This window comes from Cyprinus carpio, chromosome A7 (genome assembly GCF_018340385.1).
Source record: "Cyprinus carpio isolate SPL01 chromosome A7, ASM1834038v1, whole genome shotgun sequence".
NCBI lineage: Eukaryota > Metazoa > Chordata > Actinopteri > Cypriniformes > Cyprinidae > Cyprinus > Cyprinus carpio.
The window spans coordinates 9,644,656-9,669,173 of record NC_056578.1 but is presented as its reverse complement, the minus strand read 5'-3'; the positions used below and the strand labels follow the sequence as shown (position 1 = coordinate 9,669,173).

Genomic DNA, 24,518 nt, shown 5'->3' with positions numbered 1-24,518 from the left:
TTGATGATAATGAGAAATGTTTCCTGAGCTGCTGAAAATTCAGCTTTTCCATCACTGGAATAAATTGCATTTTAAAATATATTAAAATATAAAATAGCTATTTTAAATCATAATTATATTTCACAATATTACTGTATTTTTGATCAAATAAATGTAGCCTTGGTGAGCATAAGAGACTTTTTACTGACCACAAACTTTTAAATGGTTTTTAAGGCCTTTTTCGATACATGAACTTTTCCATCTGCCTTTTTTATTTCTCTTGAATAAATACTTAAGTTGTAGAAACATTTTGAAATCATCATTTCGAGCTGTGTAGCTTGGTCCATATATTTTATAGTGTGCATCTTCCTCTTTTCTGAAAGAGCTTATACATTGCCATAATGACACATAACCTCTAAATACGTCAAAGGATACAGTGCTGCTTGGTGACATCCGCTGGATCTTTTTCCTGTGTCAACCAGTCATAACCACTCAAAAGCCAGGGGACTGTTTCATAACATTTGAAATATTAACTTGGAATGGGCATAAAGCGATTTCAAGACACAAGAGTAATGTAATTACCCTGAAATGATCACCAATAAGCCCTGTGACCCAGTTTAACTTGGCAAACAAAAAGTCACATGCAAAATTCAAGCCAAATGGAAAGTATAAAGACATATTTACCAGTGTTTCGTTGATTTGAAAATGAGAACTATGCAAACATGTAGAGCTTGAGTAACTGATTTCCGCAGAAGTGGCATGAATAGAACCACAGCATGATTCATCACAGTCGCCACTATTTAATCACACACACTTCATGACTGTGTGCACAGACTTGATCCTGTCCTGGCCCCATCATTAACTCCTGAGACTTCATTTCAACTCTGCGGTCATGGGGAAAGGCTTTTATATCAGTAGGCCTTTAGGGTTCGTGCTATGTGGTTTGGGCATTGTGGCCATGCTCACAATTTTTTCTTTGTCAGTGGTCTATACTAAAGAGAAACGGAAAAACCAGGTAACTGCCATAAATGAGACCGGTATGGTGACGACTGCAGCACCCCACACCACCCCAGCTCCATCGAATGAGCCCTGGGACAAGTACCGACTGCCTGACACCCTTCTTCCTGAATACTATAACGTGACGCTTTGGCCTCGGTTGGTGCCGGACGAGCAGGGAATGTACATTTTCACTGGGACATCTGGAGTTGCACTGACGTGCATCAAGGAAACCAACCTGATCATTATTCATTCCAATAAGCTGAATTACACCTTGACCTCGGAGAACCACCATGCCAAGCTGACGGGTTTGGGAGGGACAAGCGCTCCGGCCATTCTGAAAACCTGGTTTCAAACACAAACACAGTTCATGGTGATTCTTCTGAATGAAAAATTGGAAGTTGGAAAATCTTACTGGCTCTACATGGAATTCCATGGAGAGCTGTCAGATGATCTAGCAGGATTTTACAGAAGCCAGTACACAGAAAATGGTGTGAAAAAGTAAGACGTAACTTTTATTACTGCAGACATTACTTTGCTAAGAAAGGGTTGAAAAGTAAATTCTTATAATACTAATTAATTAAATGAGTAACCATAATACAAACTTGATAAATTGTATGAATATAAAATAATATATAATGAAACCGTGTATAATTAATTAAGTATTATTTAAGTGGGTAGTTGACAAACAATTTATGTACGCAAATAACTTTGCTTATTTATTGTATACTTATGCATAGGTACTTTAGATCCTGTAACTAGTTCTTAAACAGTATGTTTTTTTGTTTTTTTTTACATAAATTTGAATCATCTTTTAGGTTTATTAAAAAAAAAAAAAAAAAAAAAAAAAAAAAAGTTTATTTAAATTTTACTGTGGTGTACAAATGTTTTATCTCAATATTTAATATCAGGTCATACAAAAAAAAAGGATAGATAGATAGATAGATGATAGATAGATAGATAGATAGATAGATAGATAGATAGATAGATAGATAGATAGATAGATAGATAGATAGAGCACCCTCTTCAACTCCTTATTACGGTGAGACCACACTGAACCCCCGGGATGGCTGCTCACTACTTCGGGTGTGTGTTCACGGTATGTGTGTGTTCACTATGGCACGTCTAACTGAGATAACTTTCATTCTGGCAGAGTTGTTGCCACAACACAAATGCAGGCCACTGCCGCCCGGAACGCTTTCCCCTGCTTTGATGAGCCATCAATGAAGGCCGTCTTCCATTTGACTCTCCAACACCCTCCTGAAACTGTGGCCCTTGCTAATGGCATGGAGCTGGGTGAGTGCAAACTGTTGAGGCCATGAGGGCATATATACATTTAGTGTTTTTTATTTGAAACAAACACACATACACACACACACACACACACACACACACACACACACACACACACACACACACACACACCACACACACACACACACACACACACATACACACACACACACACACACACACACACACACACACACACACACACATATATAAACAGTGTTAAAAACAACTACATCTACATTATGGGCTTAACAGTAAGACACACTAGCAATCTGAGGTTCTGAGCTCACAAATCTTTTGAAGCTCGATATAAGATTTTTCCAAAGTTGTATGATGGTAACCTTGATTGTTTGGTGGCTTATAACTTGCTCTTTAATCACTTACTGAGGCCATATTTTCACACCAATATTTACATTTAACAATACAAACAATTATTTTCAATATCTTTATTTTTTTTCCATATACTATTCAAAAGCCTGGGGTCAGTAGGATTATTTTTTTAGCATTCTTATTATTTTACTTTTATAAGATTGCATTTAATTGATCAAAAGTGACAGTAAAGACATTTATAATTCTACAAAAAATTCTCTATGCTGTTCTTTTGAACTTTTTTATTCAACAAAGAACCCATCATGGTTTCCAGTTTTCAACACTGATCATAAGAAGAAATGTTACTTGAGCAGCAAATGAGATATCAAATCATGATTTCTGAATGATCATGTGACACTGAAGACTAGAATAATGCATGGCTGCTGAAAATTCAGCTTTACCAACAGGATTGAATTACATAAGTTATGTCATATATATGTCATATACATTATGCCATATACATAAATTATATATATATCTTTTTTAAAAACATATTATACAAAAAAAAAAAAACATTTCACAAAAAAATTGTTTAAGCACACATACAAGCACCATCCCCCTTTACTTAACATACACATAGATTGTAAGAATATGACTAATAATGATTAATAAACAGCCTATAAGGTAAGACCAGTCCCAAAACACATCCCAAACTAGTTTTTGTTAATACAATTAGGTTGGTATGAGCCAACACAGTCATTAAAACATGTACAAAATAGCACAAAGTGAAAATAACATGACATTTTTGGGTTATGGAAACAACAGTTGTCATGGTGAATAATAAAAACATGAACTGTTAATGAAACATGGAAACTGCTCCTGAATAGAATGAATATCATACAAATCCTTCCCACCTAACACAAAAAGTACCAGTTATGTGATTTATTGTTACTTTACTTTTATTTCACACGTAGCATGCTCGTAGTTTCTTTTGTGCTTTAGCGAAGTGATGTATTTGTGCGTGCAATTAAAGAGAACTTGCTATGAACACATAACGTCTGACAGTTGATAGTTTCTTGAGGTGGGAGATGTTTTATTTCATAACAAGTTACGAAAATAATGATAGAATAATGACACTGACCTCAAGCCTGACAACATCTAATCTCATCTGACTGCAGATACTCAATCAGATCAACGATTTTCTTGTTAGATCTGACAAAAGTGTCAACATATTCCACATGTCTTTCAAAATAAAAGTTTCGCATTAAAAAAATGTATGTATGGATTTACCTGTGGACACATTTTAATTCGTCACTCATGTTCTGATTTTCCCTTAGGCACTGAAAGTATCACCATAGAGGATAAAAAGCTTTTACAGACCAGATTTAAGCCAACTGAAAAAATGTCGACATATCTGTTGGCCTTTGTCATCAGTGAATTTACCAAAATACAATCTTCAGAAAAGACCAATGTTTTGGTAGACAATCAAGACCAACTCTCTCTCTTGCTTCCTTCTTTCCTCTTATATATGTATTTGAAATGCAAATATCAAATTAAAAATGGGTATAAAATGTACTGATTTCTATTACATAATCAATTTGTATTTATTTATTTTTTTATCCAATTTTTTAGATCAGAATATGGGGACGTAAAGAAGCCATTGAAAGTGGACAGGGAGATTATGCCCTTAATGTGACATTCCCTATTTTGAAGTATTTCGAAAACTATTACAACACCACATACCCCCTATCCAAATCAGGTGAGAGTTTAAACATGCAAGCTCATTCCAAACTTTGTGTCAGAATCCATTAACACTGGGCGAGTTGGGGAAAAAAGCAGTCAGACTAATACTTTCCTATCCATAGACCAAGTCGCACTGCCTGATTTCGCTGCTGGAGCCATGGAAAACTGGGGTCTGGTCACATACAGAGAGCAGTCGCTTTTCTACGATCCTAAAGAGTCCTCTAATGGAGATAAAGAATGGGTGGTCACTGTAATCGCACATGAACTTGCACACATGGTATGGGGAGCATGTGTGTGTGTTTTTTTCTAAAAAATCGTGCTATTTAAAGGGATTCTCGACCCCAAAATGAAAATTTTGTCATTAACCCCCATGTCATTCCAAACCCGTAAAAGCTTCGTTCGTCTTCGGAACAAAATTTAAGATATTTTGGATGAAAACCGGGAGGCCTGTGACTGTCCCATAGACTACCAAGTAAATAACAGTGTCAAGGTCCATAAAAGGTATGAAAGTCCTCGTCAGAATACTCCATCTGCCATCAGACATACAATCTGAGTTATATGAAGCGACGGTCACGGGAAGACTTTTTGTAAGCGAAGAAAACAAAAATAACAACAATTCCTTTGTCAACAGTCTCCTCTGTGTCTGTCCATATCACTGTATGCTGTGTATGCTCTTCTGTATCAGCCGCGCCACAAGGATGCGCTGTTTCTACATGTATTTAGCTTTGATTTGAAAGAAAACAGTGCATTCTTGTTGCGTGGATGATACAGAAGAGCATACGTAGCATACAGTGATATGGAGACACAGAGGAGACCGTTGACAAAGGAATCGTTGAATAAAGTTGTTATTTTTGTTTTCTTCGCTTACAAAAAGTATTCCCGTTCATTCATATAACCCAGATTGCACGTCTAATGGCAGATGGAATATTCTGACGACGACTTTCATACCTTTTATGGACCTTGACACTGTTATTTACTTGGCAGTCAATGGGACAGTCACAGGCCTCCCGGTTTTCATCCAAAATATCTTAAATTGTGTTCCGAAGACGAACGAAGCTTTTACAGGTTTGGAACGACATGGGGGAAATGATTAATGACAAAATTTTTATTTTGGGGTGGAGTATCCCTTTGACTAAATTAAATAATTGAATTAATTTATATGAGTTAATTTATTGATTAGTGGTTTGGAAACCTCGTGACCATGAGATGGTGGAATGACCTGTGGCTCAATGAAGGTTTTGCAAGTTATGTTTCATATCTTGGAGCTGATTATGCTGAACCCACCTGGAATATTGTAAGTAATATATATATATTCAATATATTTTGCCACCTGCCTCCTGTCAAGGTACACAAAATGAACTGTCTTTTCTCTCTTGAAGAAAGATCTGATGGTGCTGCAACAGGTTCAGAGGGCGTTTGCCGTTGACGCTCTTGTTTCCTCCCACCCCCTTTCTTCCCGAGAGGATGAAGTCATCACACCCGATCAAATCAGTCAGCTATTTGATACCATCACATATAGCAAGGTTTCCATCATGTGCCAAAGACAGCTTGAAATAACACTATTAAACAGTGACATATAGCAGTGTTTATTTAATGCTGTCGTTTCAGGGGGCTGCAGTACTGAGAATGCTGTCTGAGTTTCTGACAGAGTCTGTCTTTGCCAAAGGACTTCATGTATGTCTGAAGGGTTTGGGGTTTTAAAGTTTGAGATATTATGATTCATGTAACTGGCTTTTTCACAGACTAACAACCGTGTGTGATTTCCACAGAACTATTTGCACGAGTATGCATACAGCAACACTGTGTACACAGATCTTTGGAAAAAACTGCAGGAAGTAAGTTGCAAAAATTATGCAATGGAATCCATAAATATTAGAGGAAGTGCGTTTGTTTTTACAACCACAGTTTTCATTAGATTTCATCATAAATATTTTTTAGGTTGCAGACGCAGATTCAAGAATCCAGCTCCCAGCCTCAATCAAGGAAATCATGAATCGCTGGATTCTTCAGATGGGTTACCCTGTTGTGACTATTGACACTCGAACAGGAAATATCTCTCAGCAGCACTTCCTGATACACCCAGAAGCAGTAGTGGAAAAGCCATCTGATTACAAGTATGTTTACACTGACAAATGTGCCAACAGAGTCTTGTCCTTTTAAAGTATACAGTGTGTATGTTCAAAATTGATTGCAGTTATGAATGGTTTGTGCCAATCACATGGATGAAGAGTGGCAGTAACATGGGCCAGCACTGGCTGCTTACTAAAACAGCTTTATATGAGCCCATGAAGACTGGTACTGACTGGTTATTGGCCAACCTGAATGTCATGGGATACTACAGGGTTAATTATGATCCCCAGAACTGGGAACGTCTCCTCACACAACTGACTACAGATCATAAAGTAAGACTCTCGTTATCTTTCATTTCATTTAAAACATTGAGCATCAAAGCAGCATACCTGAATAAAATCCAAATAATAATCAGTTTAAAGTAACAATAAAAATGATCCATTTAGCAAAATTATAGGTTTATAGTATTTAGTATTAAATATTACAATCTTTATAATATATATTGTTGCATTATTTTTTTGTTCGGAACTGTATGCTGTATAATTGTATTGTTCTGAATTGTTCAAATATATAATTATAAATTATATTTTCTAGTAATTTGATATATATATAATAAATAATAACATAATATAACATTTGTTATTACCCTCTTTTCACATAGGTTATTCCAGTTCTTAATAGGGGCCAGATCATAGATGATGCGTTTAATTTGGCGAGGTAAGCTCTTGCTGCAAAAATATTTCATCAATGGATAAAATGAACTGGCTGTAAATAATAACATTATTGAGAATCTAAATATGATTATTCATAGGGCACAGATAATCAACATAACATTGGCTCTGAGAACAACCAAGTATCTGTTAAAGGAGAAGGAGTACATACCGTGGGAATCTGCAATAAGAAATTTACAGTACTTTTTCCTCATGTTTGACCGAACAGAAGTCTATGGACCTTTGCAGGTATCTTTGTTTACTTATTACAAAAAGTAAAATATCTGTAACACACACACACACACACACACACACACACACACACACACACACACACACACACACGCACGCACACACACACACACACACACACACACACACACACACACACACACACACAGATATATGTGTGTGTATATATATATATATATATATATATATATATATATATATATATATATATATATATATATATATATATATATACAGTACAGACCAAAAGTTTGGAAACATTAATATTTTTAATGTTTTTGAAAGAAGTTTCTTCTGCTCATCAAGCCTGCATTTATTTGATCAAAAAATTTAATATTGTGATATATTATTACAATTTAAAATAATTGTTTTTAAATTTATTATACTTTAAATTATCATTTATTTCTGTGATGCAAAGCTGAATTTTTAGGATCATTATCACATGATCATTTAGAAATCATTCTAATATGATGATTCATTATGAAAGTTGGAAACAGTTCTGCTGCTTAATATTTTTTCAGAACATGTGATACTTTTTTAGGATACTTTGATGAATAAAAAGTAAAAAAAAAAAAAAAAAAAAAAAAAAGAAGAAGCTATGTTTTTAAAATATAAATATTTTGTAATAACAATATACACTACTGGTCAGTAATTTGGGGTCAGTAATTTTTTTTTCTCTTTTTTTTAAATAAAATCAATACTTTTATTCAGCAGTGATGTGTTAAATTGATAAAAAGTGATAGTAAAGAAAATATATTATTAGAATATATATTATTAGATTTTTATTTTTTTTTTTTGAATAAATGCAGTTCTTTTTAACCTTTTATTCATCAAAAATATTAGACAGCAGAACTGTTTCCAACACTCATAATAAATCAGAATATTAGAATGATTTCTAAATGATCATGTGATAGACTGGATGTTACATGTGACACTGAAGGCTGGAGTAATGATGCTGAAAATTCAGCTTTGCATCACAGGAATAAATTATTTTTTTTAAGTATATTCAAATAGAAAACTATTATTTTAAGTTGTAATAATATTTCACAATATTACTGTTTTTTTCTGTATTTTTGATCAAATAAATGCAGGCTTGATGAGCAGAAGAGACTTCTTTCAGAAACATTAAAAATAGTAATTTATATATATATATATATAAATTTTATACATTATACAATTTACATATATACAGTTATAACACATACATTTCTTTACAACATTGCAGACTTACCTGCGGAGAAACGTGCAACCTCTTTTTGACCACTTCCAAAATATCACATCAAACTGGACTCAGAAACCCCCAAGATACATGGACCAGTAAATACATGATTACTTTGTTCACAGGTTTTTTCTAAATATTACTTTAGTGACACCACAATGAGCCACCACAATCAGTTATAACTTTAATTCTATAACCACAAACATGAAGCTATTGTGAAGAATTTTAAAGGGGTCACATCATGAGAAATCAAATGGTCCTTGATTTTTCGGAAATAAAAGAGTTAAAGTACTATGAAAACGTTATCCTCAGTGCTCATTCTGTACTGACATCAGACAGACCACAAGAAGAAATGACCACCCACATATACGTATCAACATTTCCACACTGAAGGAAATATATACTATTCACAAACACAAGACAAATGTGGAAAATATGAATCAAGTGTGGGAAAATCTGTCAGAGCTTGTGCAAACCACAGGTACATGCAAAGAGGATGTTTACATAGAAGCCATATAGGCACAACCGCAAAAACGACTTGTTTAATTCTAAGTTTCGTGGACCGGGTGAAATATGGTCATAAAAGACTAAATTATTACTGGTGGAAAAAAGCATGATGTGAACCCTTTAAAAGCTCCATTTAACAGAGAAGTTACGTAACATATTAAAACACATTGAAATCACTTCTGTTTTTGCATAAAAATAAGTAATATAAGGGATGTTCACTGTGATAAATGGGATGTAAGGGAAATTTAACTGAAATATTGTCTGGTTTGTGTGACTTCTGTTTGTAGAAGCAACCAAATAAATGCAATCTCAATGGCCTGCAGAACTGGAGTGAAAGGATGTTCAGAGCTCACTAGAATGTGGTACAGACAGTGGATGAAGAACCCTGACAGTAACCCGTATGAAAACCACTTCTCTTAGCCTGAAATCTGAATTCAATTCATACCAGTTCAGATCAGCTCTTTCTTATTCTTCTAATTCACTTGAATTTAGTTCAGTGATCCAGTTCCACTCTGAATTCAGTTCATCTCTTTCCAGGTCTATTCATACCATTAATTTTAGTTTAGTTCAGCTAATCGGTTTCTTTCAATGCAGTTCAAATCAGTATTCAGTTTAAGTCAGTTCTGTTCACTTCTTTTGAATTCCTTTCAAATTGTTTATGGGAGCTAAGTTCAATCAAAAGGATAGATCACCCAAAAATGAATGTGAATGGTGGTCGAGATGTTGAAGAGATTAGAGATTACAGTTTATAAAGTTTTAAATATGGATATTCTTCTTACACAAATGCATTGCTTCGCTTCAGAAGACCTTTATTAACCCCCCCCCCCCCACACACACACATTTTTCGTCTGAAAAATTAAAGTAATATACACCTAGTATAGCTTGAAGGTGAGAAAGTCATGGGATAATTTTAATTTTTGGGTGAATTGGAGTTCAGTTTAATTTTCCCTCAGGATTCGGTTCAAGCCAGTATAGCTCTTGATTTTAGTTGAATTCAGTCAATTTTCTTTTAATTCAAGTCAGCATTCATTTCAAGTCATTTCAGTTCACTTTTTTCTTGTTCTTCATCTGTTAATTGGAGTTCAGTTCAGTTCCACTCTGAATTCAGTTCAATCCATCCATCCCATTGATTTTAGTTTAGTTCAGTTAATACATTTTATTCAGTTTAAGTCAGAATTCAGCTCAAGCCAGATAATTTCACTTATTTTAACTACACTTATTTTTACTTTTCCTTATTTTCACTAGTTCTTTTTAAATCTAGTTCTTTTTATGGAAGTTTAATTCAATTCAGTTCCAGTTAAACTCTTTCTAAGTCTATTGATATCACAGATTTTAGTTTTAGTTCAGTTTAATTCAGTTCAATTCAGAATTCAGTTAAAATCATCTCAGTTCTTTCTAGTTCTGTTCATTCAGATATTGTTCAGTTTAATTCAAGTCAGTTCACTTCAGATCTTTCTGGTTTGATTCAGTTCAGAGATTCAGTTCAGTTCTATTCATTTCGTTTTGTTTTTTTTTTTCCACTCAAGAATTCCCCCAAATCTGAAGAACACTGTGTACTGTAATGCCATTGCCGCTGGTGGTGTTGAGGAGTGGGATTTCGGATGGCAGATGTTCAAGAAAAGTACCATTGCTGCAGAGGCAGGGAAGCTGTTATATGGTCTTTCATGCACTAAAGAGCCCTGGCTGTTAAACAGGTGAGTCCTACTGCATCTTAGAACATAAACTACCAAAAAAGTAATGCTTTTATTCAGTAAAGATGCATTAAATTGATCAAAAGTGACAGTAAAGAGATTCTATTTCAAATAAATGTGTCCTGAAAAAAAATATAAGTGCCTACAAAAGTACTAAGCAGCACAAATGTTTTCAACATTGATAATAATAATAATCAAATCAGCATATGAGAATTTCTCACAACTGGAGTAAAGATGCTGGAAATTCAGCTTTGCATCTCAAGAACAAATTACGTTTTAAAATATATTCAAACAGAAAACAGTTCTTTTATATTGTAATAATCTTTCACAATATTAATGTTTTCACTGTATTTTATGATCAAAGAAATGTAGCTTTGATGAGCGTAAGAGACTAATTTCAAAAAAGTCTTATTGACCCAAACTTGTGAATGGTTGTGTATAACGTATATGCTATATGATGGAAGTCTGTTTATTTTAATGTATTTATTTTAATGGTTTAACTCTAGTCTTTTGCATGTAATGTATTCTCATTTAATTGCCTTCTGTTTTCTGAAGGTACCTGGAATTCACAATAGATCCAAAACAGGTCAGGAAGCAGGACGCTGCCTTCGCCATTGTGTATATTTCAGGCAATGTCATAGGGCAGCCGTTAGTTTGGGACTTTGTCAGAGCCAAGTGGGAACAAATAACTAAAGAGTAAGCACTATTTTTCCTTCTTTCTTTCTCATTGTGTATTTATAATCTCTACTGATACGTTTTATCATGTGATCTCCATAGCTATGATGATGGATCCTTCTTTTTTGGAAGACTGATCCAAGGCATCACAAAAAAGTTTTCTACAGAATTTGAACTGAAACAGGTTTGAGCCATTTGAATAAAAAGTTTTATTTGCAAATGCAAAACAAATATAATAACACTACTGTTTAACTGTCTATGGTCAATATAATTTTTCAAATATATTTGAAAGCCTCACCAAAAAACTGTTTATTTTATTAAAGGGGTCATATGAGGCGATTTCAAATTTTCCTTTCTCTTTGGAGTGTTACAAGCTCTTGGTCAATAAAGAAGATCTGTAAAGTTGCAAAGGCTAAAGTCTCAAATCCAAAGAGATATTCTTTATAAAAGTAAACACTCGTCTACACCCCCCTGAAACGGCTCGTTCTAACACGCCTTCGTGTACTTCATAGAATCTGCCTCAAGCCGACCGCCTCTGCTCACTCAAGCCGGCCGCGGCTCACTCTATACCGCGGCTCAATCTAGGCCTCTGGCCTTTGCTCACTCAAGGCAGCGGTGTGTGACGCTGTTTCGTTGAGAAAGGGAAACTACAAACCCGATTCCAAAAAAGTTGGGACACTGTACAAATTGTGAATAAAAACAGAATGCAATGATGTGGAAATTTCAAATGTCATTATTTTATTCAGAATACAACATAGATGACATATCAAATGTTTAAAATGAGAAAATGTATCATTTTAAGGGAAAAATAAGTTGATTTTAAATTTCATGGCATCAACACATCTCAAAAAAATTGGGACAAGGCCATGTTTACCACTGTGTGGCATCCCCTCTTCTTTTTATAACAGTCTGCAAGCGTCTGGGGACTGAGGAGACAAGTTGCTCAAGTTTAGGAATAGGAATGTTGTCCCATTCTTGTCTAATACAGGCTTCTAGTTGCTCAACTGTCTTAGGTCTTCTTTGTCGCATCTTCCTCTTTATGATGCACCAAATGTTTTCTATGGGTGAAAGATCAGGACTGCAGGCTGGCCATTTCAGTACCCGGATCCTTCTTCTACGCAGCCATGATGCTGTAATTGATGCAGTATGTGGTCTGGCATTGTCATGTTGGAAAATGCAAGGTCTTCCCTGAAAGAGACGACGTCTGGATGGGAGCATATGTTGTTCTAGAACTTGGATATACCTTTCAGCATTGATGGTGCCTTTCCAGATGTGTAAGCTGCCCATGCCACACGCACTCATGCAACCCCATACCATCAGAGATGCAGGCTTCTGAACTGAGCGCTGATAACAACTTGGGTTGTCCTGGTCCTCTTTAGTCCGGATGACATGGCGTCCCAGTTTTCCAAAAAGAACTTCAAATTTTGATTTGTCTGAAAACAGAACAGTTTTCCACTTTGCCACAGTCCATTTTAAATGAGCCTTGGCCCAGAGAAAACGCCTGCGCTTCTGGATCATGTTTAGATATGGCTTCTTTTTTGATCTATAGAGTTTTAGCCGGCAACAGCGAATGGCACGGTGGATTGTGTTCACCGACAATGTTTTCTGGAAGTATTCCTGAGCCCATGTTGTGATTTCCATTACAGTAGCATTCCTGTATGTGATGCAGTGCCGTCACGTCACGGGAAGATCACAGGCATCCAGTATGGTTTTCCGGCCTTGACCCTTACGCACAGAGATTGTTCCAGATTCTCTAAATCTTTGGATGATATCATGCACTGTAGATGATGATAACTTCAAACTCTTTGCAATTTTTCTCTGAGAAACTCCTTTCTGATATGGCTCCACTATTTTTCGCTGCAGCATTGGGGGAATTGGTGATCCTCTGCCCATCTTGACTTCTGAGAGACACTGCCACTCTGAGAGGCTCTTTTTATACCCAATCATGTTGCCAAGCTGTTTCTTATATGTACATTTAACTTTTCCGGCCTCTTATTGCTACCTGTCCCAACTTTTTTGGATTGTGTAGCTCTCATGAAATCCAAAATGAGCCAATATTTGGCATGACATTTCAAAATGTCTCACTTTCAACATTTGATATGTTATCTATATTCTATTGTGAATAAAATATACGTTTATGAAATTATTCCATTCCTTTTTTACTCACAAATTGTACAGTGTCCCAACTTTTTTGGAATCAGGTTTGCACTTTGTTTTTTCCTTCCAAAAGAAGACATGACTAGAAACCATGTTTATATCACATTTATAATTGGTTTTATGTTTATGTCTCGTCGCTCCGGCTGGACAAGTCTTCACAATATGTTAAGAGGCGTAACATTTCCGTCACACGCTTGAGGCATTCGGCCAATCACAACGCGCTGGATAGCTGGCCAATCACAGCACACTTCGCTTTTCAGAATGATGAGCCTTGTAAAAGTCAACGCGTTTCAGAAAAGCGGGGCATAGAGGAGAAACAATAATGTACAGTATGTGGAAACTAATGTGTTTTTTTAACCTTAAACTGCATAAACAAATTTCATTACACCAAATAATGTTCTTCAGTAAAGTTTCATACTACACCCATAATAAAACAGTAAAAATAGTAATATTGTGAAATAGTATTGCAAATAAAAACAATTATTTTCTACTGTAATATATTTTAAAATGTAATTTTGCCTTTGATGGCAAAGCTCAACATTTATTGTTATTATCAATGTTTAAAATAGTTGTGGTGCTTAATATTTTTCTGGAAACCAAAAGACATTTTTTTTTCCAGGATTCTATGTTGAATGGAAAGATCAAAAGAACAGCATTTATTTGAAATAGAAATCTTTTGTAACTGTTTTTACTGTCACTTTTGATCAGTTGAATGCAAAATATTTCATATATATTATTGCTAAATTAACGCGTCAATTTCAAATTATTTCACATTATTAATTTCTAAAAAATCTAACTGACCTCAGACTTTTAAACAGTTTGTGTGTATGTATGTAATATTTTGTAGTTTAAATTTAAGCTTAAGATTAATGATCTGTTGTGATGCTATATTATTTATATATACATATATATTATTTTGGAAGTGATTAAAGGCGATTAATCATTTGACAGCACTAGTATATATATATATATATATATATATATATATATATATATATATATATATATATATATATATATATATATATATTATATATATATACATATATATATCTTTTAAAAAAATTCTTGAGATGTGTGCTAGACATGACTTATATATAGAAAATATGAAAATGTGTGTACTTATCCCTTTGTTTCTCTCTGTTTTTTTGACAAATCACAGTTGCAGCGATTAAAAGAGGACATCGCAGCAAGCAGTTTTAGTTTTGGTACGCAAGCAATAGAGCAGGCCATTGAAAAGACAAAAGCCAACATTAAATGGGTATCTAAAAACAAAGCGCAAGTGATGAACTGGCTGACTGAACAGTCAACCTAATCACTCTCATTATAAATGTTTCTGTAGAATATTTTCATACCTACACGAGTAAAAAAAATACAGACATTTTCTTATCAAGTTTAATTATCAGCTATTCTGTGCCTTTGATTATCAAATTAGATCACTTAAATATTTAGCAGTATTTTATGATATAGTTGTTTGTAATTCTGATGTAAGTCTTACTTCGCTTAAAAAAATATTTGTATGCATTTCCATATTTTGCAATAAACATCAAATATATTTTATATTCATAATCATCAGTTTTATATTGTAATGTCATTTATGATTATCGTGTCTTCATTAATGATTTATTGGCAATTCTTCATAGAACAAATAGTTTTATTGCCTTTTGAAAGTACATTTTTCTTTTTATGAAAGACAACCTCAAATCAAAAAGCGTGTCATTTTTAATTTAATTGTTTTTGAAAAAAAAAACTGCTTTTGCACATACTTCTTATGAAAGATGAACTAACGGCATCCAGATTGTGAAATGTACCTTCAGTAACAAAGGCCATGATGTAAGGGCACATTACAGGACTTCTTGTCTCTGTAACTAGATAAATGTGGTCAATTGTTCTGTGTCATAGGACCTCAACAGAGGAAGTAGACAAGACAGCACAAATGGCAGGAGGGAGGATGAGGAAGTGATTCATTATCATAGTGTCTGAAAGCAGCTGCAGACTTGTCACCTTTAAGAATCTTACGACTTTTACCACATAGAAATGAACATTAAAGAACAGCTGTCACTCACGTCACTAATGGTGATATTAATATCTTTAATGCAGTCACAACAAGATTTTTGACATTGTTGTGTAGTTTGAGATGGAGGTTGCATCATTAGATTCTCATCATGTTGCTTTATCGCTGGCACCATGGGTAGTTAAAGGAATAGTTCACCCAAAATGTAAAATTTGCTGAAAATTGAGGCCATCCGAGTTGTAGATGAGCTTGTTTCTTCATCGGAAGAGATTTATAGGAATTTAGCATTATATCACTTGATCATCAGTGGATCCTCTGCAGTGAATAGGGGGCGTCAGAATGGAGGAAGTGTTATTATGGACTTGTATTTTGGTCAGAAGTGATGCTTTAAAGTTAAAATTCCTTAATTATGGATTTGCTTCTTACAAACACCCAGCTTTTCATTTTATTTGTTAATTTATGGACTAGATTTTTGCTGATTACTTGTGGATCAGCTGTTTGGACTCTCATTCTGACGGCACCCATTCAGGATCCATTAGTGAGCAAGTAATGTAATGCTAAATTGCTTTTAATCTGTTCCGATGAACAAACAAACTCATCTACATCTTGAATGGTTTCATTTTTGGGTGAACTTTATTGTTCCATAAGATAGAAGAGAATTTAAGGTATCAGGAAACAAGTCAGTTTATCTTTTTAGCTTGAAAGAGGCATCAGACCTTGTATTTCAGAGCAAGAGCCCCACAGAGCTTCGTTTACAGTTTGAGGGGCATTAAAGGATCTCAGCTGTGAGAGTTAGTTTACTTTCCTTCCCACATTAATGCTCACTCTGCAGGGGTGTTTCCTTAAATGTGTGAATTACAACGTGATGGAATGACCATCAAAGCTGTATCTCATTAGGATGCTGCTTTACTGGATCTGCTTTATGGTGTACATTGTTTAAAGGGCATACTATTGAAATCATTTGTATGTAACAATAAAAACAGATCACAAAAGTGATGCAAAAGTGATGTTTCAAGGCTTTATTTTCCATAAAATTAATAAATATTAATATATTTTTAAACATAGAAAAATATAAATAGCTGTACAAACATTTATAAATATAAAGTCTTTCAATTTCATTCTTGTACAAACATTGTGGAAATTAATATTTGCATTAAGATGCATTTCAGTCCATTTTGTTCAGCACTGTCCATGGAAGAAATTGTGTTGCTCGGGAAACCAAAATTCTTGAGCTGGGAATGAAAGAAAATCAACTTCGACTGGAGTCTGGAAAAATAAAATACAGATCAAATTAAGAAAAAGAACAGGAGCTTTTTTTTATTTATTTAATTTCATTTTTAAAATACAAAGAATTGAATTAATTATTATTATTTAAAATTATTTTATAAATATAACAGCACAACAACCAGGTTTATTATAGTTGACTAAATCTAAAACTAAACCAACTAAACGTAACTAATTAAATAAAATAACTAATAATAATAATAATAACTATATAGAAAAAAAATCTTCAAAACTAATAAAAATTACAAAAATACACAACAAAATTACTAAAATGTTTAAGAAAAACTAAAAAATATAAAATATAAAAACAGAAACTACAATAGTATCTCAGTTATACTAAAACACACACACACACACACACACACACACACACACACACACACACACACACACACACACACACACACACACACACACACACACACACACACACACAAAGTACAATATTGCCTATAAAGTCTGAATTTACTACATGTTTAAATATTTAATAATAATAAAATAGTATATAAATACTGTTGAAGTAACATGTACATACCTGAGAACAGGTCATAGATGGGAACTGCTGAGCTGGTAAACTTTGAGTAACTGAAGGGGTCGCAGTGAAGCTGTCAGAGATGGTTGATGCAGCTTTGATCTCGGCCTGAGTTCCATGATTTGCCTCGTCTTCACTAAGTTTGAGCTGAGCGGACAGGCAGGAGATGTACTGGATTGTGAGCCGCAGAGTCTCGATCTTGGTCAAGGTTTTTCCGACAGGAGCCACTGATGGAGGCAGGTACGTCCTGAGGTGATGAAGAGCTTTGGTCAGATCTCTCATCCTCAGCTTCTCCCGTTCACTTGCGGTTTGCCGCTTCACTCCAGGGAATTTTGACCTTGGCCGTCCGGTTCTCTTGGGTGCCTGGACCTTGCTCTTCTCTTGGGTGGTGATGCTGTCACGTGGGAAGATCTGCAGTATGTCCTGTCCCTCTCTGCTAGGGTTAGCCGGAGGGGAGAAGCTGCAGGAATCTAGGGAAGAGGATGGAGACAGGCTGCTGCAGGCGCTGTAGTAGCCTGCATCTGATACGGCGTAACTCTGATCCAGAAGGTTCTCGCAGTCAAACAGGAAAGCGCCACTGTCTTGGAGCTGAAGAGAAAAGCTGGAGATATCCATGGCTGCAGAGCTGAGAAATTCTCTGCTGAATGAAGCTGTGGTTTCTGGTGGAGCGTGTTCCTGCTGCATATATCCTCTGTGAGGTGTGAGTTGGCACCTCAGTGGATCCCAGTCAGTACTTGAGAGGAGAAGTGACACCAGAAGTAGGGGGTCTGTGGGAAAGAGCAGCTTCTCCTGCCTCAGATGTGAGGTGTGAGGGCCAGAAATAGATAAAAAGAAGGGCCCCTTTCACGCTGCACGTTGGTCCCGGAAAATTGCTGAAAAATTGTTGGATTGTCTTCTGTGTGAACGCAAACATGTCCCGGGATGTTGATTTTTGAATGTATTTATTGTAATAATTATAATTAAAATGAATTCAGATATATGTAAACAACAATTCATATCCATTTCATAATTATGTATATTGTGTGTAAAAAGTAAATATACAGTATATAAAAATATATACATTATCATAGGTGAGTACTATTAAATAGCACTATACACTATTAATATAGTGTTCTAAATTTGAAGAGCATCTACTAACTTTTTAAAAATTATTTATCAAATTTTAACGTAAATCTTAATGCCCATACACTACCAGGTTACAATATTAAAACAATATTACAATTTTACTGATTTTTTTGATACAATAAATGCTGCCTTGGTGAACATAAGAGACTTCTTTAAAATATTAAAAATATATTACTGATCCCAAAATTCATAAAGGTAGTGTGCATATGCAGTAATTTATATATATACAGTATATATATATATATATATATATATATACACACACACACACACACACACACACTTGCAGTTTGCAAATTTGAAGACCCACTACATGTAATATTTTTTAAATGATTAAAATTATTTTTTTATTTTTCACAAAAAAAGACTTAGTGAACTGAAAGAACATATAATATATGATATCATAATTATATAAACATATAATAATGACCAATTACAGCACTTTCCATTTAACATCTATAAAGTTTTAAGATAAATCTTGATGCACATGTTATTTGTCAACTTACCAGTACAAAGCCAGAGTTAAAACACTAAGTGCAGAACAATTCATCTCGTCACATCTATACAGTATTTCTAAGAAATGCAGTAATGGCCTCACTGCACTCTGTCTGAAGCTGACCAACCATAATGAAGAACTTCTAATACTATAAGGCTTAGTTTATGGCTGCCATTAAAATATTTGAGGAGAGGAGCATGAGAAAAACACAATCACATCACACCTGCTCCTTCACCAACACCATTTTGATTACATTAATAGCTAGACATGAAGCTTTGACCTCAAGGGTCTGAAAACAACACCTTCTTAGGGCTCCTGTAGTGATGAAGCAGATGATGGTGGTGGATGAGATCAGTGACTGCAGTTCCCACAAACAGAAGTGTCGCATTTGACTCCTGCATCAACAGAGACACACATATACATAGATATCAACACATATTATATACGTTGTAATTTTATTTGAAAGGTCTCACTTCTCAATCATGTGAAGTGAAAAATTGCGTGTTTGTAAGAAACAAACCCATCATTAAGAAGTTTTAACTTCAAACTGTTGCTTCCAGCTACAATATAAGTCATCTATCCATCATATTGCTTTCTCCAGTGAAAAAGTCAAATCAAGCACAGTTTACAAGCAAAAATCAGTCCAAAACAGTTCTAAAAAAATATGTCGGTGGTCTTAGATGTGAGAGAACAAACGATGAATGACTTTTACACTGAAGGAAGCTTTATTATGAATTATGGACTATGGATGGATATGGATTATGGATGAGGAAGGGTTTCATGGATTTATTATGATGTTTATTATCATTCTGATGACACCCATTCACTGTAGAGGATCCATTGGTGAGCAAATGATGCAATGCTAAATTTGCAATGTATAATTTACATCTTTGATGGCCTGGTAGTGAGTAAATTTTCAGCAAAGTTTAATTTTTAGGTGAACTCCCACTTTAAATTGGGGGATATCCCCTAACTTTGTTTAACACCCAAGTGATTATGAGCCGATTAACATGTGATTGTTACACATTCACACATTTTAATTGTGTATTTGCCTTCCAAGATGAAAGAGCTGAATGTGTGTATTTGACATTGGGATCTGCACATCAAATATCCCTCACAAGCTGGTAAAATAACCTTTGTGGACTAATCCCACAACTTACTGTAATTCACACACAACTGTTCTATGCATATAAAATGCATCTCGCTCACATTAGGACATGAGTATTGTGAGGGGGGTCTCAACATCTAGATTTGTGGCTAGACTTTGTGGTGTGAACAGGCTTTTCACAGTCAGTTGAACTTTATTAGCAGCAATAGGCTTCATCTGTCACAGACTGAATACACATAACATCTGATGGATCAGGGCCGGTTGGATGGAATACATTACAAGATACAAAATAACTAATATCTGTGATCAGAAGTCAAAGTAGTTTCCTTTCTGATTATTGTTTTAGTTAAATTAGCAGGAAACTTCACATTTGCATGCTGTGATGCAGCTCTGTGACAGCTTCAAAGTTACATTGAGCACAATTACAAGATTCATTGAATCAGAACATAACTGACAACCTCTAGTGGCAATACACTGTAAACAGGCAAACAGACGTGGAAACAGCTAATGAGGGTGAAATATCATCCAACAAGCTGTAAAGACTTTTGGTATATTGCCATATATAAAACAATAACCAGAAAGGAAACTACTTTGACTTCTGATCACAGATATTAGTTATTTTGTATGTTGTAATGTATTCCATCCAACCGGCCCTGAGCCATCAGATGTTATGTGTATATACACATATATATATATCTAGGTCCGCAAACTTAAAAAACACTCAAGTGAAGTTTTTCTCTAAGCAAGCAGTTTCTGAACTACCTGAAATGCCTGAGTTTTCTTCTGTAAACATACATGTCAGAATATCCCTCATCTGACTAAATAATTCCCACCCAAGGCATACTCGTGGTTATGGTAAGGGGTGTGACATTTCTGAAACACGCTTGAAACGGCTGACCAATCGTAACACATTTGTCCAATCTAATTAAAGCATGTTGTGCTTTTTGGAAGGAGGAGAGACTGGAACTAAGTAAAGACAGATGGAGAAGACAGGTTCTACAATAGTGTAAAAAAATCAATGTGTCAGGCATGAATACCTAGTCTAGTGGACTCCTTTATGCTTTTAAAAAGGGAATTTAATCCAGTGGATGAGCACACATAAAATATTTAATATAACTTATAACATATTTAATATAAAATATGTAATAAATCCCTAAAGTTTGGATGTAATTTCACACACACAAACATATTTTATTGTCAGAGCTGAGGAGGAGGCAGCAGTACAGTGTGCTGTCTGCACTACACTGGTTTACATTAATATCCTCACAGCTTCATTACTTTAGTACAATTTAATTATCATCATCGTCATCATCACAAAATCTTTCTGTTGTGAAGTTGCGATTCATATTCTCTGTTTTCTCAGTGGATGTGACTCTGGATCCTGATACAGCTAATCCTGAACTCATCCTGTCTGATGATAGAAAACAAGTGAGGCATGGAGACATCAGGCAGAAACTCCCAGACAATCCAAAGAGATGTAAGTGTCCTGGGAAAGGAGGGTTTCTCCTCAGGGAGATTTTATTTTGAGGTGCAGGTGAAGGGAAAGAGTGCATGGGCTTTAGGAGTGGCCAGAGAATCTACTAACAGGAAAGGAAACATCATACTGAATCCCAGGAATGTATTTTGGACTGTATGTCTGTTTCATTGGAATGAATATGTAGCTTTCTCTGGTCCCCCTGTCCTTCTGTCTCTGAGAGTGAACACATATTGAACATCTCAGATGGGCAATTGGCAGCTATTTAATATAAAGTCATTTTACAGTTTAATATATTACCGTACACATTGCCCTACCTCACTCATATGGTATTAATTTTATTTGTGCAGGTCTTAAAAAGACTTACATTTAATTTTAAAAATCCTGCAGATGCCCAGTTATATTATTGTACCATTTGGAATAACTATTTATATATATATATATATATATAAGCAATCAACATGTGAAACAGTGTAGTGTTTGAAAATATCAATAAAAAAAACAAGAAAAGATCAACTATTTTTAATAATACATGTTTTATTATAAATACATATCAAATATAGTTTTGTATTTACATAGGACAGACATGGATAACATATATAACTTTGATTATAAGAATAACAGTATTAACTTTGGTTCACATTTATTGCTTTCACAAGATAGGAAGCCAAACATCCACATTTATTTACTGTAAACTACAGTAGTAGGCATCATATTCTGCTGTCAGCTCCAGTAAGCTTGAGGAACAAGATGATGGCCAAAGTTTCTTCCATAAACCTAAAATACAGGACAGAAAATTGGTATACAGTACATCTAAATGAGTTAGCTTGCTTGGTTTGTTCATTTTCAGCTGTTAATTGCATGACACTGATGGTGGTGAAAAAATGCCTCGCGTTCAATGCTCAAAACAAATATATAAATGGTTATCTGAATTCAGATATTATTTTGTCATCAATAAATATCTTTCAAATATATTTGATAAATATTTAGTATGTAGATAGTTACATGGACAGATCAAAATTAAAAACTCATTTTATTTATTTAATCAAGCTATTATTCCTTTAATCATTTTTCTATTATTACATTTATTTATTTATGGGTTATTTAAAGTGTGGGAAAAGGGAAAATAGTCACTAGCAGTCTCTAAAAATACAAACTTATACCAATGATCTTCAACCTGGTGTTTTGCGACATCTAGTGGCGGAACTGCAAGGGGTCTGACAATTATTTATTTATTTTTGACTGATGATTATTTTACTGCTTCTGCACTATTTATATATTATAGAATATTTCTATATACATGCAGTATATTTAAAGGTATAATTATATAATAAAATATATTAAAATTAAATATATTCTAAATTATATTTAAATAAAAAATACATTATACTACAATAAATAATTAAAAAATTATATGTATAAAGTAAGTATTATTTACATACCTGGTATGTCTGTGTTGTTTGAGCACACTGTTGTGACTGGAGGAAGCCATCTATATTTGCAGACAAGTTTTGCTCTGTTGAATGTTGCTGTGAGGAACCGCCATACTGATCCATGCTGATCTCATCACATTTCCCTGTATGAGCAGAGCAACCCTCATACAGTCCATCATAATGCCCATAACCCTGTCCTTGCTCCACCCAATCTCCAGCCATAGTCCTGTACTGAAAATAACCAATGATCTCTGGAGAATATGAGCAGCTGCTGGAGTTCACGTTCCTTCTGTGGTTCAGCTCTTCTTCACTGAGACCCAGCTGAGCAGACAGAAACGAGATGTAGCGTATGGTGAGACGTAGCGTCTCGATCTTGGTCAGGGTTTGGCCTACGGGAGCTACAGATGGAGGCAGGTAGGTCCTGAGACGGTGGAGAGCTTTGGTCAGATCCCTCATCCTTAACTTCTCCTTCTCACTAGCGTTCTGTCGTTGCTCGCTCGGGTTCTTCAGCCTTAATCTGCTTTTCTTCTTGACGACCCCTGCAGGTTTGACTGATTTTGAGCATGCATGCTGGGCCTGGTGCGACGGAGAGAAGCCCTGGTCCATGGATGGATTCGGCGAAATGGTGTCTGGAGAGGAAACGCTGTAAAACTCTGACTCTGAGCTCGAGCAGCTCCATTGGTTCTGCTGGCTGTTGCTTGAGCTTTCCATATTGTGACTCTGAGGGTGAATGAAGGCTGGACGGAGGGATGGAGGTTTATATGTTGGACTCAGAGGTGCGAGGTGACACCTTTGCAGGCTTGTGGTAGCCATCTCTGTCTCTCAGACCCCAGGACCCGGCCTGGATCTATCTGGGAAAGACTCAGAGAGGCCACAGGAGCAGAGGTGTGAATTTTGACTCGTCTTCAAAACAACAAACTACTCTCACACAAAACTTATCTTGTGCAACTGACCAAACAATGTGATTTCTGTTTAATCGATTTTAATTTATCTAAGAAACTCACCTCTGATAATTCACGAAAAAAGGAGGATTTTTTAAAATAATTTTTTAAGAAATACTTTCATTCAGCAAGGAAGCATAAATAATTTAAAAGTGACAGTTAAGATATTAATAATGTTACAAAAGATATATATTTAAAAACAAATGCTGTACTGAACTTTCAATTCAACAAAGAAAAACTGCATCATGTTTTCCACAAAAATATTAAGCAACACAACTGTTTTCAACTTTTATAATAATAGGAAATGTTTCTTGAGCAGCAAATCAGCATATTAGAATAATTTATCATGGATCATGAGACGACACTGAAGACTGGAGTAATGATGCTGAAAATTCAGCTTTACATCACAGGAATAAATTACATTTTAAAATATGTTAAAGTAGAAAATTGTTATTTTAACTTGTAATAATATTTCACAGCATTATTGTTTTTACTGTATTTTCATTCAAA

At 34.9% G+C, this 24,518-nt stretch overlaps 3 protein-coding genes across 3 annotated transcripts; 1 reads left to right on the top strand and 2 right to left on the bottom strand.

Annotated features, from left to right (window-relative positions):
• The first annotated feature begins 793 nt into the window (after positions 1 to 793).
• On the top strand, positions 794 to 15,173 carry LOC109057569 (aminopeptidase N-like). The gene is made up of 19 exons (XM_042759536.1): positions 794 to 1,476; positions 2,129 to 2,271; positions 3,915 to 4,054; positions 4,210 to 4,336; positions 4,443 to 4,597; positions 5,501 to 5,614; positions 5,700 to 5,843; positions 5,929 to 5,994; positions 6,090 to 6,155; positions 6,259 to 6,434; positions 6,515 to 6,722; positions 7,052 to 7,107; positions 7,202 to 7,349; positions 8,578 to 8,669; positions 9,366 to 9,476; positions 10,605 to 10,772; positions 11,325 to 11,465; positions 11,547 to 11,628; positions 14,764 to 15,173. Exons 1-19 carry the CDS (start codon positions 872 to 874, stop codon positions 14,914 to 14,916), a joined length of 2,895 nt encoding a protein of 964 aa, XP_042615470.1. The 5' UTR covers positions 794 to 871; the 3' UTR covers positions 14,917 to 15,173.
• A 1,444-nt stretch (positions 15,174 to 16,617) lies between these two features.
• LOC109057576 lies at positions 16,618 to 18,158 on the bottom strand. Its single transcript, XM_019074800.2, has 2 exons — positions 17,435 to 18,158; positions 16,618 to 16,881 (listed from the first exon to the last, which is right to left on the bottom strand). The coding sequence occupies exons 1-2, from the start codon at positions 18,113 to 18,115 to the stop codon at positions 16,795 to 16,797; spliced, it is 768 nt and encodes a 255-aa protein (XP_018930345.2). The 5' UTR covers positions 18,116 to 18,158; the 3' UTR covers positions 16,618 to 16,794.
• A 4,039-nt stretch (positions 18,159 to 22,197) lies between these two features.
• mespba (mesoderm posterior ba) lies at positions 22,198 to 23,809 on the bottom strand. The gene is made up of 2 exons (XM_019074795.2): positions 23,077 to 23,809; positions 22,198 to 22,411 (listed from the first exon to the last, which is right to left on the bottom strand). Exons 1-2 carry the CDS (start codon positions 23,776 to 23,778, stop codon positions 22,358 to 22,360), a joined length of 756 nt encoding a protein of 251 aa, XP_018930340.1. The 5' UTR covers positions 23,779 to 23,809; the 3' UTR covers positions 22,198 to 22,357.
• Between the last annotated feature and the right edge of the window lie 709 nt (positions 23,810 to 24,518).

Coding starts and splice junctions, on each gene's coding strand:
- LOC109057569 (XM_042759536.1), top strand. CDS start 872: ATGGGGAAAGGCTTTTATATCAGTAGGCCTTTAGGGTTCGTGCTATGT. Junction 5,995..6,089: donor TCTTTGCCAAAGGACTTCAT/GTATGTCTGAAG, acceptor TGATTTCCACAG/AACTATTTGCACGAGTATGC. Junction 7,108..7,201: donor GATGCGTTTAATTTGGCGAG/GTAAGCTCTTGC, acceptor GATTATTCATAG/GGCACAGATAATCAACATAA.
- LOC109057576 (XM_019074800.2), bottom strand. CDS start 18,115: ATGCAGCAGGAACACGCTCCACCAGAAACCACAGCTTCATTCAGCAGA. Junction 16,882..17,434: donor CATCTATGACCTGTTCTCAG/GTATGTACATGT, acceptor TTATTTTTCCAG/ACTCCAGTCGAAGTTGATTT.
- mespba (XM_019074795.2), bottom strand. CDS start 23,778: ATGGAAAGCTCAAGCAACAGCCAGCAGAACCAATGGAGCTGCTCGAGC. Junction 22,412..23,076: donor AAACAACACAGACATACCAG/GTATGTAAATAA, acceptor CCTGTATTTTAG/GTTTATGGAAGAAACTTTGG.